General features: G+C 55.1%; 2 protein-coding genes across 2 annotated transcripts; one reads left to right on the forward strand and one right to left on the reverse strand.

Moving 5' to 3' along the window:
* The first annotated feature begins 1,576 nt into the window (after positions 1-1,576).
* Them6 (thioesterase superfamily member 6) lies at positions 1,577-4,754 on the forward strand. The gene is made up of 2 exons (NM_001007658.1): positions 1,577-2,179; positions 3,816-4,754. The coding sequence occupies exons 1-2, from the start codon at positions 1,667-1,669 to the stop codon at positions 3,924-3,926; spliced, it is 624 nt and encodes a 207-aa protein (NP_001007659.1). The 5' UTR covers positions 1,577-1,666; the 3' UTR covers positions 3,927-4,754.
* Positions 4,755-6,955: 2,201 nt separating this feature from the next.
* Positions 6,956-8,372, reverse strand: Slurp1 (secreted Ly6/Plaur domain containing 1). Its single transcript, NM_001130544.1, has 3 exons — positions 8,287-8,372; positions 7,842-7,961; positions 6,956-7,346 (listed from the first exon to the last, which is right to left on the reverse strand). The coding sequence occupies exons 1-3, from the start codon at positions 8,342-8,344 to the stop codon at positions 7,192-7,194; spliced, it is 333 nt and encodes a 110-aa protein (NP_001124016.1). The 5' UTR covers positions 8,345-8,372; the 3' UTR covers positions 6,956-7,191.
* Between the last annotated feature and the right edge of the window lie 3,823 nt (positions 8,373-12,195).

A 12,195-nucleotide genomic window follows, 5' to 3' on the forward strand; every position in this document is an offset into this window, starting at 1 on the left:
ACAAGATGCTGCAGGCCAAGAGCGCACAGGGGCAGAGCAAAGCTTCTGCCTCCAGCATTCCTAGTCATCTAGTGCGAGCAAGGGAGGGGGCACATTGAGCAACCCGAGGACCATACTGCCTTCTTCCACAAACACCGCGGTCAGTTAGGACAAGCAGACCCTCCAGTCAGCGTTCAGCTATGAGACAGGCGTGCATTACTTACACATGGAACTTCACGGAGGTGTGCTCAGGACTCTCTTACGAGAGGACTCTGGCAATATGGTCCAGGCTGGGGTATGGGACAGGAAAATGAGAACAGTGTGTAGAGGCGCCAAGAGCAGCCAACAGAAAGGCTGGGAATGAAGCACGGTGACAGGAACAGAGGAGACCCCCAAAGGCGGGTGCCCGTTCACATCCTTCCCTGTCTCTAAGGTCTGGCTACCGGATCTCTCCCTTGGAGGCATGGGACAGGGTGGACACAGTAGGTGACAGAGAACCCATTCTCTGAGCAATGAACTTAGAGAGCATTACTAAGTCTCTCCCTTCTGAGGAGCTGCCCCTCCCCAAGCTAGAGTGCAGACCAGGGGAAGGTGGGTGTTACAAGTGTAACCAATATGTGAGGAAGGATCTTCCAGTCCTTTGGAGCTACCCTGATGGGCAGTGAATTCCTTGTCTCTTCCGGAGTATCCAGGACCCCAGGAACTCAATTTGCCATAGCTCCTGGCTTCAGAAGCAAAACCGAGAAAGACCTGTGCTGTGGAGAGTGACCTCAGCGGACCCACCTAGCCCAACATGGGACAGCGGAGTGATGCTGACCAGGGTATCTAGAGGAGCATCGGCCAGCCCATCCATCCCTGGGCTCCCTACCAGTCGCTTGCACACAGGATTATTGCAGAGTTCTGGAGAGGAGAGACAGCCCAACCTTGGGACTTACCCCTATTCTGAAGGAAAGGGACTGACATTCCACAAAGCACGGTCTGCACCTTTAGCCGGGTTGATAATGTTATTTACATTCTTCGCAACCCTCTCCATGCCCCACTTCTTCTCCTACATTTTGAATGTTACTTGGATTAAAAGAGGTAAAGGGTGGGGATTATTGGGGTGCATTTGGGGTGACCAAGATTTGTGGTGGGTGGGGACAAGTAACGACGTGGATGCAGATTGAGACTGAAAGGCACCCGGAAGACCACGAATGCCCCAGGAGCCTTGCGGAAGTGGGATGTCTGGCTAGGCTCGAAGTATCCTTGGAGATGCACTGTCTGTTTTCCTGGCAAAGTTCCTCAGCTGCTCCCGGGAAGTTCTGGAATTCTTTGGCTATGCTCATCTAAGCTACTGGATCACTAGAGGGAGCAAGCCTCTTTGTCACTCCCACACCTGCAGGGCCGAATGCAGTAGCCAGATGGCGCTGTACTGCTCCGCGCGCCCCGCCGTGCCCCGCCCCGCCCCGAGAAAAGCGAAAGCCGCTCAAGCTGAGGACCCAGGATAGACCATCGAGGACGTGCGAGGGGGGAACCAGGATCTGTGCATGAGAGTCCAGCTCAAGGCTCCACTGCCTCCGGCGCGCCTCCCCCTCGCACTGCTGAGAGAAGTGGTGCACTCCGGTCCTCGGAGCTCCCAGGCTCCTAGGCCACCCCGCAGCAGGCACCTGCGCAGCGGGCCCCTGGGCACCAGGCGCCCGCTGCCAAGATGATGGAGCTGTTGGTGGTGTCGTTATCCTTGGCGCTCGCCTTCTTTGCGCTGCTGGACGGCTGGTACTTGGTGCGCGTGCCGTGTGCCGTTCTGCGCGCACGCTTGCTGCAGCCTCGGGTCCGCGACTTGTTGGCGGAGCAGTTGTATGCCGGCCGGGTGCTGCCGTCGGACCTGGACCTGCTGCTGCACATGAATAACGCGCGCTACCTGCGCGAGGCGGATGTGGCACGCGCCGCGCACCTGACCCGCTGCGGTGTGCTGGGGGCGCTGCGCGACCTGGGCGCGCACACGGTGCTGGCCGCCTCGTGCGCGCGCTATCGCCGCTCGCTGCGCCTGTTTGAGCCGTTCGAAGTACACACGCGACTGCTAGGCTGGGACGACCGCGCCTTCTACCTGGAGGCGCGCTTTGTCAGCCTTCGCGATGGTTTCGTGTGCGCCTTGCTGCGTTTCCGGCAGCACGTGCTGGGCACCTCGCCGGATCGAGTAGTACAGCACTTGTGCAAGCGCAGGGTGAGCATCCCCACCCCGATGCCTCGGCCCTATTTGGCTCCCAGCCCTCTCCCGCGAGGAAGATCCCTTTCAAGTTCTGGGACTAGTCTTTTGTCGGTACACTTTTACACTTTTCCTCCATATCCATGGAGTTGCCCTTCTTGGAGTCTCCGGCATCTATGAACCAAGGCTTTACAGTTCAGGCCTAGCCAGTTTTGAATCTGCCCCCAACTACAGAGTTTCTCCTCCCTCCCCCTCTTCTAGAATTGAGATGCTCAGAGCAGGTATCTCTGGTAGGAGTCTGAGTCCTAGTTCTGTGTGTTCTACATTGCTGAGTCACCCTCTCTGGTCTTTGGTTTTGAGTGTGAGATAAAGGGACGTCAGTTAGAAGTAGTTGCTGGGAATTCTAGTAAACCCGAGCCGAGTGGACTAGGGTAGAATTGACCCCAGGAGACCACAAGCCTTGTATCTTTCCAAGGTTGGAGGGAGGAGAACCCTGTGCCTGCTGGGACCCAAGGCCCTTCCCCAGGGTCCACTCCTCCGGCATGGTGGCAGAGCCAGCTCCTGCAGTATAGCAACTGTGACCTTGGAGACAGCCAGAGTAGTGATGGTTGCCAGGGCAGGCTCCTGAAAAGTACCAGGGCATGCCCCACCCTATTGTGCCTGCCTGTCTTAGACAAGTGCCTCCTCCAGGGTATAGGGATGACCTTACATCGGTGCCTGTCTGAAGGGGAGCAAAGGCTCAGAGGGAGGGTGGCCATTCGCCTCACAGCGGTTGGTGGTAGACATGGCTCTCCCTTGCTCTCTCTCTTTTATCGAGTCTTGAATTCCTATGGGCCAGTTGGTACTGGTTGGTGAAGTGCATGTACGGGGTGTGGGGACTAGAGTTGCAGCCACAGCGAGCAATAACAGCATGGAGTAGAGTTGCAGCCACAGCGAGCAATAACAGCATGGAGGAGGTGAACTGAAGCACCCTGGCAACTCAGCTCTGCTGGAGGCCAGGGCTTGCCTGGGAGTTTCCATGGTTACTTGGGTCCCAGGCAGAGGCAGATAACGGTTCAGGACAGGCCAAGTCTGGGGTAGGGTTCTGTAAGCTGAGGAACTATTCTGGGGCCATGTGTCAGGATGGGGTATCTCTGACAGTACATTGTACTCAGAAAGGCCCAGGCTATAGGCCACTCACCATGAGGAAAGGGCATCCTTCCAGCCTCTTCCCTCACCCCTCAGTCCTCAGAACCCATCTGCAAGGACTCACAGGCAGCAGCTTTGTCAGTGTCGCTCCTGGAGGAGCACTTCCCCATACACATCCTGCTTTTCTCTGGGCAGCTGGTGGTCTGTCACCCAGCCCGCCGCACAGGCTTTTGCTGTTCTAGAGACAGACACTTCAAGCACAGTCCTGCTGGTGAGGCCTGGCAAGAGTAGACGGGATAGGAGGAGCTAGGAAGGAGAAAATAGGTTAGAAGGGCTTGGGAAGGTGCTGGGCAGAGACCATAATTTGGGTGTGGTTCCTGCAAGGTCATAGACTAGGGTATGCGATAAAGCAGAGGTCCAGAGGCAGGAGGGCAGAAGTCTGGCTGCTTGCCCCCTTTCCGTGCCTCTCAGTCAACGCACAGCAGCAACTGGCTCTCTGGGGCCTCAGCTTCCTGTCTCCCTGCAGGTGGAGCCCCCTGAGCTGCCAGAAGACTTGAAGCATTGGATCACCTACAATGAGACCAGCAGCCAGCTGCTCCGTGCTGAGAGTGGCCTCAGTGACAGAAAGGACCAGTGACTGCCAGCCACATCTGCACCCTCCTTGCCTTGCCTGTCAGCCAGTCCATTCCATGGAATGGGCCGCCGGGGGCGGGGGGGGGGGTTCACTCCTAACCAGAATGGCCTTGGACAAAGCCTGGCTTCTTTTACCCGCTTGACACTCCCCTGTGCTTGCCTCATCTTGGCAGCTGGTGGGGTGGACGTTGTCGTCCCGGCCTACCTCTGCCTCCTGGGTCCCTATAGCAAGACTGTTCTAGTGTGTCCAGATGCACAGGATCCTGGAGTAGAAGGGTCAAAAGAATCCAAACTCAGGGCTGCTTGTGGCTATGCAAGCCAGAGTAGTCCTGGGTGTGGCTGGGGCCTGCAGCTTACTCAGGGACAGTGGGCCATCTGGAGGGTCACCTTATATCAGGGAAGCTAGGCTAGAACCAGCTCAAGGGCCCTTGAGAACACAGAAGGGCAAGTGGACGCTGGTTGTTGGCTGCAATTCTGGTGATACCCACCACTTTTAAGAGTGTATACCCTGTCTAGGCACCAAGCCTAAGGGGACACTCAGAAATGAGGGCAAGGAGCCCTGGTGTAGGGGGTCCCATGACTATGCCTAGCACCTGCCCTGTCAGCTCAGGGAGAGGCCAGCTGCTTGAAGCTAGGAACTGCCTCCTCGATACCTCTCTGGGAACCACACCTGGAGCCAGAGCCAAAAGCTTCATGGATGCCCTAACCCCCTCCTGCACCCCACCCTCACCCCCACCCCCACGATGCTATGCTCGCCTTAGTGCTATCAAGGGGAAAGCTGCAATCCGTTTTATTTAAAGAAAGCACAAGATTAAAAAGAGTTTTCAAGGCATGTATGCTGGGGAGGCTCTCTTTTCCACATCCCTGCCACCCCTGCACAGACCTACCCACTCCCTGGATTTGTCTTCTGGAGGAACTTGGATGTCATAGTGTGCCTAAGCTTGTGGGCGCCTCTGCACTTAAGGGCTAAGCCCGATGAGTCACGGGGCTGAGGCCGAGAGTGAGCAGCTGGGTAGAGTCCCAGCTGGCCTTTCCTCCCTTGGTCCCCTCCTTGTCCACCCAGAGCCTGTGAACCTCACAGCCCTAGGCATGTGCACCTGGACTAACTTTTCTGTGTCCTTCTTTAGAGAACCAGGAGGGTTCTAGGAAGTGAGGAGGAAAAGTGGGGTACAGGCAACACAGGGCTTCTCATCCCCCTTGTGGTCAGGGAGACTCAGGATTTGGAGCAGGCCTTTTGTGGGGATGGGGAAGGTCCATGCTCTACCCAGCACAGTCCAGAGGCCTGAGGGCCTGGGGAGGAGGAAGAGGACACTCCGATTCGGGCAGGGGTGGAGAGGTTACACAGCTAGCTAATAGTGCACAGCTGGGAAGACCTGCCCCATACTTCTGCCCTGAACCTCCCTCCACCTCCCGCCCTACCCCTGCCCTGAACCTATGGGCACGTGGGTAACTACTCAGTGTCTTAATTTCAGGGGCTTTGGAAAAGGGTTTTTCCCTTTCAGGGTTTAGTAGAGTAGAAGGCAGGAGATGGGCAGTAAGGAAAGGGCCAAGGGTAATCTGGAGGGTGGGGGTCCTTGGAAGGCTTGAGTGGGTCATGGCGGGTATTGAGTGCTACTGAACAGTCCCACTGGCGTTTCTGACAGGAAGTGGAGCAGGGTGGAGCTTCTGCGTCTGACTGAGCAACTGCCTCCAGGCCTGGAGGGCCACATGGCCTGAACATAGAGCTCCCTGCTTAATAATCTAGATGTGCAGTTGTGTAGATATGTTCATAAGTGTGTAGCTTCGAGGTCAACCGTGGGGCAAGGGCTTTTTGGTTCCCTGTTAGCACTGGGGACCAAGTAGCTGAACCTAGCTTGTGACTCTTACAAGCCAGCCCCTTAGGTGCTAAGCCACAGCTCTCCTGCCTTCCCATGGATTCAGGGCCAGCCTTGACAGGGCTCTCCCATTCCCACCTCTCGTTCTCTGAAGAGGCCCGAAGCAGTACCCCAGCCGCTCCACTGGGGGGTGATATCTGTTCAGTGGCCCTGGCCTCTTGCCTCCAAATCCTGAGTTCAATGAGGCTCTCTGAAATTCAGCCACAATGCAGGGGATGACCCCGAGAGGGGACCTGTAAGTATGGAGTTGGCCCTAGATATGGTCCTAGATGGTGAGACTTAGGAGACCAGGTTGGCAGCACAGGAGTTGTGGGGGGGGGGAGAGGCGTTTCAGACACCTCTCAGGGGTCCTGAAGTACCCTGCATTGTCCTGGTTACTCTGCTCTAATAGTACACAACCCAGCAGTCCTGACTGCCAGTGGGACTCAGGGCCAAGGCCTCCTAACTGCGTGAATCTAGGCAGTGCTTCGTGATACTGCATTAGTGCCTGGGGCCATTTAGGCCCCACAGCTGCCACACACTTCACCAGGCAGAACACTGGAAGGGCCAGCCAGGGACTACACTGGGAAAGAGAAGCAGCAGCCAAAGAGCAAAGGTCCCTGGGTCCTAAAGAGCTCCAGCCGGCTGGAGAGTCAGTCTCAGTGCACTGTTCGCTCCATCCTCTGCCTTCTGGAGCAGCCCTGCCACTGCCCTCGGGAGTGCTCCGAGTCCAGTATGGCATTGCATCTGTAGATAAGTAGACACTGGCTATGATCTCGAGGGAATGGGCAGGCCATTGTAATAGGGGGTGGTATGTGTGTGACAGATTTGTGGAGATGGACACTCCATCTCCATTTGTGGAAACTAGGGTAGAGAGACTGCTGGGCTTCGTGTACCTCTTTCTGTGATCTCCTGTTGTATTCCTAGCAGATTTGGACAGACCACCCATTCCTAGAAGCCAACTTCAAGTGTTCTTTCTGGGACAGGTTTTAGGGTTCACGGGGAGACTGCTGGGGGAAGGTTTCCTGGGTTTAGGAACGTGCCCTGGATTGAGGCAGGCTAGTGCGCAGGAAGGGTGACCCAGGAGGCCTTTGTCCCTCTAGGTTTACGTCTCTTCATCTGAGATACGAATTTAAAAAAAAAAAACTTTGCTTAAGAATGAGGGTCAGGGGCCTGGGGCGTGCCATAATACAGCCTGTCTTCCCTGCAGGCCAGCACTTCAGGTTCCCGGTGCCCAGGAAGAACAGAGAGGCCCCTCACCCTTGACTTGTTTTATTTTCCACAAGTTTGGTGGACACTGAGTGAGCCGAGGCCCAGTGAGTTCTGCTCACAGAGCCAAGCATGCAGAGGCAAGTGCAGACAGCACCGGGCCCTGCCAGGAGAGTAGATGCAGGAAGAACGAGGGTCCCTGTGTGGCTAGAGGCCTGTCACCAAACCTGGAAACCCTGAGTTGCAGAGATCACGGAAGCAACAGAAGACAGGATGGGCAACCCCAATGCCATCAGGGTCGGTGGCCAGGCAGGAGCTGGAGCAGGAGCGGGTCACCATGGGACTGTGGTTGAAAGGGAACTCTGCAGGATGGGCAGACATCAGAGCCCAGAGTCACTGCAGCTCCTGTTTGCCTCTGCACACCCTTCCCATGGTGTCCTGCCTTCTCAAACCCCTCCTGCAACCCGCATCTTAAAGCCGCCCAAACCCTGTCCAGGTGTGGTACAGATATTCATGTCAGCACCAGCCTCTGTGGAGCATGCTTGGTCCTGAGGGGGTGGGGTCTCTACCCTAAGCCACATCTAGCATATCTGGGCATGGTTTAAGCCAACCGTTGCCTTCTACCCATCCCCACTCCCCATATCCCTAATGCCCCTGTCTCAGTGCTGAAGGGCCGTACATCTAACTGTGGGCACCATCTTTAAGGTGTGATATTACCAGCAACACACACATATGTACGCTCCACTCCTGCCCCTCTGCCTCCCAGGCTGAGCAGAACAATGATGGATGAAAGGGAACATGGGGAGGAAGAACCCCCATTAGGTGGACCCCCAGCCCTCGCCTGAACCCAGCCTTACCTGCTTCCACTGTCTCCAAAACAGTCTTACAGGCTGTGTCTTCCAGCTTGCAGTGAACAATATTCTTGCATGAGTTAATGGCCGTGGGCTGCTCACAGGTATAGCATCTGAAGGCCTCACCTAGAAACGGTTAGGGGTCACAGTCTCACCACCTAGCTCCAGGAGCCCACATTGGAGGCAGGTAGCTGAGAGAGAAAGTGACCTCCTGAGATCCTTCAAGACCCAGATCAGAAGTGAACACCAGGTCCTTCATCCATACCTTCCTCCCCGGACAACAGGTCACGACAAGACTTCTGTCCCAGGAGCAAGTTGGGCTCTAAGACCCAGGAAGCTCACCAAGGTTCCAGAGGATGCCTTGGCCACAAGCATCTCTCTCCCACTAAGAGATGGGATAAACCCAGGCCCACAGCAGAGTCCTCCTGCTAGCTCACTCCAAGCCACTCACCATAGCCCATGCTCCAGGCTGCCAGGAGCAGCAGCCACACGGCCCAGCGAAGGGTCATTCTTCAGGGCTCTGGAGCTGGGAGCCCTGGCTGGCCTCATGTTGAGGATTTATACTCAGCTTCTGGCTGGCTTCAGTTCCTGGGTGTTGGCAGGACCAGAGTGACTCAGTAGGGAGGCACAGGGCTGGGGATGTGGGTGGTGGACGAGAGCCATCATCACTTACCATCCCAGGGTGGGGCCGCTCTATGGACCTTTTGGGAACCTCTGTCTGGGAGACTTGGTCCTTCTTCTGCTGGCACACCTCCAGTGCTAGACACCATGCCTGCTGTCCTAGAACAGCTCCAACTGAGGAGGCCTTTTAGAGCCTGGCCCTCTGATGAGCTGCTTGCCTCAGCTGTGTGAATGAATCCACTAGGCCAGAGAGCCCAGTCCTGAGAACCGCTGAGGCCCAGGTGCAAGGCTGCCTTAGATCTGTCTGATACAGTATCCCCATCTGCCTAAGACCGATCTACTATGCACCTAGATGTACCCACAAAGTAGAGGCTGAGCCAATGTGGAGTGGAGGAAGTGTCTGATGAGGTATAGGTGCTCTGAGGGCGGAGGTGGATATAAGGTCTTAGACTGGCCCCTCCACATCCATCGCCAGTGCCCTGACTACTAATGAATGGCTTTTAGACCAAGCTTGACTTGTTGGCTTTAGTCCTGACAGCAGGACTCTACCTACTCCCCTGGCCTGATCTTCTCTTCTGGCTTCCTATGCTTTTTCCTGTGCTGGGTCTTTCATATTATGGGCACACTGGCTGTTTTCCCATGCCACAAGGACCATCTAGGCTTTTCCTCCTCCATAACCCTCCCCAGTTGAGGTCTCTTTGGTTTTTGTTTTGTTGTTGTTCTTCAAGGTTCTACTGAGTGGATGGATATGGGGGTATGCAGACGGAAGAAGGAGGGAGAAGGACGGCGAGAGGTAGAGAGGATAGAAAGACCAGTGGATGGATTAACAGATGATGGGTGGATGGGTGGAGGATGGGTGATGGATGGATAAGTAGATACATGGATACAGGATGGATGGATGGATGATTGACTGCGTAGATGGATAGATAATACTTGGCTTTTACAAGTGATGATAGATGGGTGATTGGCAGTTTGCAAGTGTGTCTGAGTGGTCTGCCCCTTACAGACTCTGTTACAGCAGAATTACAGCCTGACCTTGTGATCGCCTGCAATGGAGAAGAAGCCCTGGTCCAGGCACCTAGGAGGCATGAGTTTTTCTCCTAGCCTTTCTGCTCACTCTATGCTTGGCCTTGGGTTAGCCCCCTTGCCCTTCCAGACCTTGGCTTCCTGTTTATGGATTGCTAGGGCAGAAGTGACCTGTCACTGCAGGGTGAAGCCAGTTGTACAAGGTTTGTCTAAAAGTAAAGAGAAGGTGTGGCTTATAGAGGGAGGGACTGCAGTTCCTACAAGTCAAATAGTAGGGCCACTCATCCCCCCGGGCTCTGTCCACAGACCACACCCAGAGGTTGGGAGAGGAGCCAGGGAAAGTCTGGTTCTGGAGCCTGGGAGACTGAACCTACCCCTGGCCTGCTGGGTGACCCAGGCCTGTTCACCAGGACAGGCCTAGACTCCCTTTCCTTCATCTGTAAACAGGGGAGATGAGCATCTGTGGTATGAGCATTTAAGATGCTCATCAAAAATGGGTCTTAATGACCATTTGGACTGAAGTGCAAGTGACCTGGGGAAGGAGTGCTTGTGAGCAGCGTGGGCTTGAACACTGAGGACAGGAGACACTGACCCGAGGCTGCCTGAAGGGGCTACTTGTCCTGGCTCTGTAAAGGAGGGATGACCTCACAGGTCAGTGATGGCAGAGGAGGGGCTGAGTGGAGCAGCAGCCAGGAGAAAGCACACAGCATCCTTGTGGGCGACCATGCCCTCCTCTGGCCCCTGATTGGTGAGGCCGGGAAGGCAGCACTGCTGAGAGGGGCAGGATTGCTTGGCAGCTTCTTCGTGTGAGTCCACACCCTTGCTGCTGTTCCCAGGTGTGGAACCAGGAGACCAGGCCTGAACCCAGCACAAGATAGTGTGTGTGACCTGGAGGGCTAACTCCCTTCTTTGAGCCTGGGACAGGGCTTCTCCAGGGAGCTGAGTGCTGCAGGTGCTGTGGTGTGGCCCTGGGCCAAGCATTTCTCCTCTCTGAGCAAGTCTAATCTTTAAATGGTCCTAGCCATTGAGGTTGCTGGAATGCTGACGTGAAGGGATACGTGGAAAACCTGCCCAAGCCAGGCGAGACTGTCTGCAGAGACCAACAGAAGCTCTGACAAGATTCCCTCGAATCCTCTCTCTTGTCAACTGTCCTGACAGGGACCCGTAGGTCCCTCTCCAGATCCAGCCAGGCACCCGAGGCAATCACCAACCTTTATGCAAGCTGGAGCCATGACCTCTGCCTGTTCCCTCCCACCCACCTGGCTACTGTCCAGCCCTAGCTGTTTGCCAGATCACCCCGTCTGTTTCTGGGAGTCCGGCTCCTCCTCCTTGGCCTTACCCTCTACCTTCCACTGAAAGGCACCTGCTAAAATGCAAATCATACCACTTGCTTCACTTCTCAGAAACATTCTCTGGATTTCTTCTGCCTACCGAATAGAACACCCCACCCACCCCTTGATGCTTGATGCTCAACCGCCCTTCCTACTCCTGCTGGAGCGCCAGCTTTGCAAGTGAGGGAGAATTTTCTGCTGGCTCTGAGTCCAGCCCGGACCTGGCCATGCTGGCTGTTGAGAGCATTTGCTGGAGGAGAGAGGGAGGAATGGGAAGGGGATGGGCACATACCTGGGTAACAGGATCAGTCAATGAGAGGATAGATGGATGAGTGGAAGATGAAAATGATAGCTGGGTAGATAAAATAGATATAATAGATGTCGGATGGGTAGATACATAAATGTATGGATGGTTGAAACGGAGAGTGGACGGGATGATAGGTAAGATGGACGGGATGGGCAAGTAGGTGAATGGATGAATGAATAGATAGATTAAAGAATGGGTAGCCGCCAGGCCAATGGAGGTACTTAGAAAGCGGAGGCAGGAGGGTCAAGAGTTCAAGGTCATCTTCAGCTACATGGTAAGTTTGAAACTATCCTGGTCTGCATGAAATGCCTGCCTCAAAAAAAAAATTGATGGATCGGCATCCAGGTGAAGGCTGGCATATGAAGCCGTCAGCGTGGGAAAGTTATCTTTGGGGGTGAGGATGGGATGTAGGGCACCTCTGAGAGTGTGCAGGTGGCTGGTTGGTCAGGCACAGGAAATCTCCATCTGCTGGCTAGCTTGGTGGTGGATAGCAAACAAGAGTCTACCTATCTCACATATCACATCCCTGAGCTGCATACATGAGGTGTCGATATCACACGGCGTAACTGACAGTCTCTGGGAGAAGTGGATGGTACCCTCCGCTCACACGCATGCAGAGAGCACTGACTGGAATCAGTGGGTTACAAGAGAAGGCAAGAGGCCACCACCACCAAAGACATAAAGTTGGAAGGGAAATAGGAGGGGGTGACCAGGAGGAACTGAGCGAGAAAGTTAGAGGTGACAACGGGACCATGCCTCTGGTTGACAAGTCAGAATTCAGAATCACATCCCAAGATGTGGGTACCCAAGCTAGCAGGAGAATCATAGACTTTAGTTAGCCCCGTACTGGAAGTCTACCCCTGTTCTCCCCTCAGAGGCCTTCAGACAAAGAGTAGTAATGCTTGGGACTGGTTGTACCCTGAGACTTGTGGTGGATCTCACTAGACCGTGCCAGCCCTGTTCTCAGAAGCTGGCCCAGGACTAAAGAGCCCCACAGAAGACAAAGATGGGGACTCTCAAGTCCCAAGGACAGGGAACCTCCTAGGTCTTTAGTCTTCTCCAGGTATGCGGTGTC

This window comes from Rattus norvegicus, chromosome 7 (assembly GCF_036323735.1).
Source record: "Rattus norvegicus strain BN/NHsdMcwi chromosome 7, GRCr8, whole genome shotgun sequence".
Classification (NCBI taxonomy): domain Eukaryota; kingdom Metazoa; phylum Chordata; class Mammalia; order Rodentia; family Muridae; genus Rattus; species Rattus norvegicus.

What these genes read in the sequence shown, in the direction of transcription:
- Them6 (NM_001007658.1), top strand. Translation starts at nt 1,667, where the DNA reads ATGATGGAGCTGTTGGTGGTGTCGTTATCCTTGGCGCTCGCCTTCTTT. An exon ending in AGCACTTGTGCAAGCGCAGG is followed by an intron (nt 2,180 to 3,815) that starts GTGAGCATCCCC and finishes GTCTCCCTGCAG; the next exon opens with GTGGAGCCCCCTGAGCTGCC.
- Slurp1 (NM_001130544.1), bottom strand. Translation starts at nt 8,344, where the DNA reads ATGACCCTTCGCTGGGCCGTGTGGCTGCTGCTCCTGGCAGCCTGGAGC. An exon ending in AGCCTGGAGCATGGGCTATG is followed by an intron (nt 7,962 to 8,286) that starts GTGAGTGGCTTG and finishes AACCGTTTCTAG; the next exon opens with GTGAGGCCTTCAGATGCTAT. An exon ending in TTTGGAGACAGTGGAAGCAG is followed by an intron (nt 7,347 to 7,841) that starts GTAAGGCTGGGT and finishes CCCATCCTGCAG; the next exon opens with AGTTCCCTTTCAACCACAGT.